Source organism: Malurus melanocephalus, unplaced genomic scaffold, assembly GCF_030028575.1.
Source record: "Malurus melanocephalus ecotype Western Australia unplaced genomic scaffold, MMel_1.1 scaffold_965, whole genome shotgun sequence".
NCBI lineage: Eukaryota > Metazoa > Chordata > Aves > Passeriformes > Maluridae > Malurus > Malurus melanocephalus.
In genome coordinates this window covers 55954-57221 of record NW_026624197.1, presented here as the reverse complement: position 1 = coordinate 57221, position 1268 = coordinate 55954, and the positions used below count along the sequence as shown (strand labels likewise).

General features: G+C 64.4%; 1 protein-coding gene across 1 annotated transcript in view; it reads left to right on the top strand.

Annotated features, from left to right (window-relative positions):
- TACC1 (transforming acidic coiled-coil containing protein 1) overlaps positions 1–1268 on the top strand; it is a 23362-nt gene that overhangs the window by 8425 nt on the left and 13669 nt on the right. The window contains exon 5 of the mRNA XM_057386429.1: positions 831–891. Coding sequence (XP_057242412.1) covers positions 831–891 — 61 coding nt within the window. The remainder of the gene's footprint in view (positions 1–830; positions 892–1268) is intronic.

Sequence of the window (1268 nt, the reverse complement as noted above, 5' to 3'; positions counted from 1 at the left end):
CAGTCACTGCAGCCCTTGCCCGTGTCCCTGCAGCGGGGAGCGATGGCTCTGAACGCTGGGATCCCTCCCTGCTGTGCCTGTCACACGAGCTGTTCCAGCTCAGCAGGCATTTCCTGGGCATTGCTGAGTGCGGAGTGAGAGGGGAGAGGTGCAGGAGAGCAGCACAGGACTGTGCCTGGGCTGCCTGAGCTGTTGGTGTGCTGGGTGTGTGCCTGCAGTGCTGCCCTGGGTGTGCAGGAATGGGGTGAAGGTCCAGGGATCTCCTGCRAGAGCGACACGGGCACAACTCCCCAAAGGAAGGGAGGAGGGCCCYGCTCCTCGGGACAGCGTTTGTGCCACTGGAGGCTTTGTCAGCGCCGTGCTCTCTGCTCTGCTCGTGTGTCTGACTGACCCGGGGAGATGTGGACGCTGCAGAGAAGCCCCGGACAGACCTGCAGTGAGGGACAGGCCAYGGGACAGCCTGGACGTGGCTCTTGCTGCAGGAATTCCACACTCAYCGGGTGCCCCTGTGCCGGACAGGCAGGGCGGGTGCGGCGAGGGAGATCCTTCTGTGCCTTCACCATCGGCCCCGCGGGCTCCTCGCTCTGCTCCTCGGCTTCCTCAGCAATAAACACCTCACACACAAACCCAGCRCTGTGTGCTCGTGTCTTTTGTTTGCCTGTTCCCTCTGTTCCTTGCAGGGGTTGCTGTGCCCGGTGCTGGGTGCTGAGTGGGCGCTGGCACGCGGCGGGTGCAGTGCTGGGGCTGCCTCCCCTGCTTGGGCTGTCTGCTCGTGTCCCTGTCCCCTGGGCCACCCCAGCCCCGCTCAGCTGCTGCTTCTCTCCCTGCAGGAGCGGCTGCAAGGTCAAACAGCACGAGACACAGCCCCTGGGCCTGGATGTCAGCGCTCAGGTGAGCGGCATGGGCACGGGATGGGCACAGGGATGGGCAGAGGGTGTGGGATGGGCATGGGAGTGCAGGATGGGCATAGGGATGGGCACAGGGATGGGCACAGGGATGGGCACAGGGATGAGGGATGGGCACAGGATGGGCACAGGATGGGCACAGGGATGTGGGATGGGCACAGGATGGGCACAGGGTGCTGAGATGGGGCACAGGGGTGTGGTATGGTGGGGAGAGCTGGGCTGCCTGAGCTGCAGGCTGGCATTTTCCCTGCTGGAAAGGAGGGAGGGAGCAGGGCTGGTGAGGAGCTGCTCACCCCAGTGCATTTGAAGCCTTCCATCCTTTCCATGGAGTTCCCAGCCCTGATCCCCGCAGATCAGCCCAGC